Source organism: Chaetura pelagica, unplaced genomic scaffold (genome assembly GCF_000747805.2).
Source record: "Chaetura pelagica isolate M959 unplaced genomic scaffold, ChaPel_1.0 scaffold676, whole genome shotgun sequence".
Lineage (NCBI taxonomy): Eukaryota > Metazoa > Chordata > Aves > Apodiformes > Apodidae > Chaetura > Chaetura pelagica.
In genome coordinates this window covers 884,503-885,961 of record NW_009953724.1, presented here as the reverse complement: position 1 = coordinate 885,961, position 1,459 = coordinate 884,503, and the positions used below count along the sequence as shown (strand labels likewise).

At 60.6% G+C, this 1,459-nt stretch overlaps 1 protein-coding gene across 1 annotated transcript in view; it reads right to left on the bottom strand.

Moving 5' to 3' along the window:
- Positions 1-606: 606 nt before the first annotated feature.
- Positions 607-1,459, bottom strand: part of LOC104391358 (protein FAM49B-like) — a 3,653-nt gene continuing 2,800 nt past the window's right edge. The window contains exons 4-7 of the mRNA XM_010000625.1: positions 1,274-1,353; positions 1,050-1,176; positions 772-842; positions 607-670 (exon numbers count right to left, since the gene is read on the bottom strand). Coding sequence (XP_009998927.1) covers positions 607-670; positions 772-842; positions 1,050-1,176; positions 1,274-1,353 — 342 coding nt within the window. The remainder of the gene's footprint in view (positions 671-771; positions 843-1,049; positions 1,177-1,273; positions 1,354-1,459) is intronic.

The following is a 1,459-nucleotide window of genomic DNA, read 5'->3' as shown; positions in this document are numbered from 1 at the left end:
AGGAGATGGGATCTGTCCCAGCAGGGCTGGGTCCCCAGGGTGTCATGCAGGGGGGGACGTGGTTCCTGGGGTGTTCAACCCCTGGGGTGCCATGGCCAGGACCCGAGGGGCCGGGTGTGGTGATCCAGGTGCCTCCAGCCAGACGGGATGCAGCAGAGATGCCCCCTCTCCAGCCACCACCAGGTTAAATGTCATTTTATTTCACACCCCCCCAAAATGTAGAAAAGAAGAGGTGAGTGGAGATTTACTCGCTCATATTAAAAATCCACCAGGTGAGATGGGGCCGTTTCCACCAGTCTGTGCAGGTCTGCAGGGATGTTGCTTCCTCCTCCTCCACAGCCAGATGCTCAGGGATGAGGTGGAGGACAGGGAGGTGCCACCTGCCCCTTCCCCCCTCCCCAAGGTGTCCCCATGCCATGGGCACTCGCTGCTGCTGGTCCCACCAGCCCCCCCTGCCCGGGTCCATCCTGCCCAGCACCCCTTGGGCCAGGTTTAATATTTTATTTCTGTGTATTTCTTATTGTCCTTTTTCCCTTTTCTGTACAAAATGAGCAGTGTGGTGATGGGTGTAGGTGACACGGTGACCTTGTGGTGGCTGCCCTGTGCTCACTGCAGGAGGGCCCGGATCTGTTTGGACGTGGTGTCATCGTTGAGGTGCCGGGTGGTGTACCTGGACAGAGAGGGGACTGTCACCCCACTCTGCTCCCATCCCACAGCACCCGTGGGAGATGTTTTTTTCCCCCCCCCCCCCCCCGTGTCCCCTCAGCTCACCTCAGAGCATTCAGGAGCCCTTCGGTGCTGGTTGAGGGTTGATCTTTCAAAACTTTGATGCAGCCTTTCATCTGGTGGGGGGAGCAAGAGAGGTTGGTGAGAGCCCAGATGTGCCCCCCGTTCCTCACCATCCTCCTCCTCGCTGCTCAGGGGGGCTGAGCTCCCCCTGGACCAGCTCAGAGACATCCCCATAGGGGTCATCCAGGGTGAGGGACCCCTGAGCATCACAGCTAGGATGGGATGAGTGGGACAGCTGGGACCCCCCCCCAGCCACTCACATCAATCTTGGAGGTCTTTGCGAAGGCCCCCACGGGGTGGACGTGGTCGTAGAGGATGATGACTCCAACCATCACCCTCATGCAGAAGAGGAGGGTCTCGGTGTTGGTGAAGCGGCTCCGGTACTCGCTGTGTGGGGAGAGGGGCTGGCTGAGCCCTGGGGGGTGGCACAGGGACCCTGGCACCAAGATGTTTCCCCACCCCCCACCCCACGCAGGGTACTCACGGGGTCTCCAGCATAACCCTGCAGACACAGGCCATGGTGCTCAGGCAGTCAGTTGTGTCCTCAATTGGGAGGGTCTTGTTCTGAAACCAGACAGGTCCCAGCTGCCACTTCCCCTCCTGACCTCCTGCATGGAGCCAGGGCTGGAGGAGTGTGTGTGTGTGTGTGGGGGGGGGGGGCCGCCTGCCG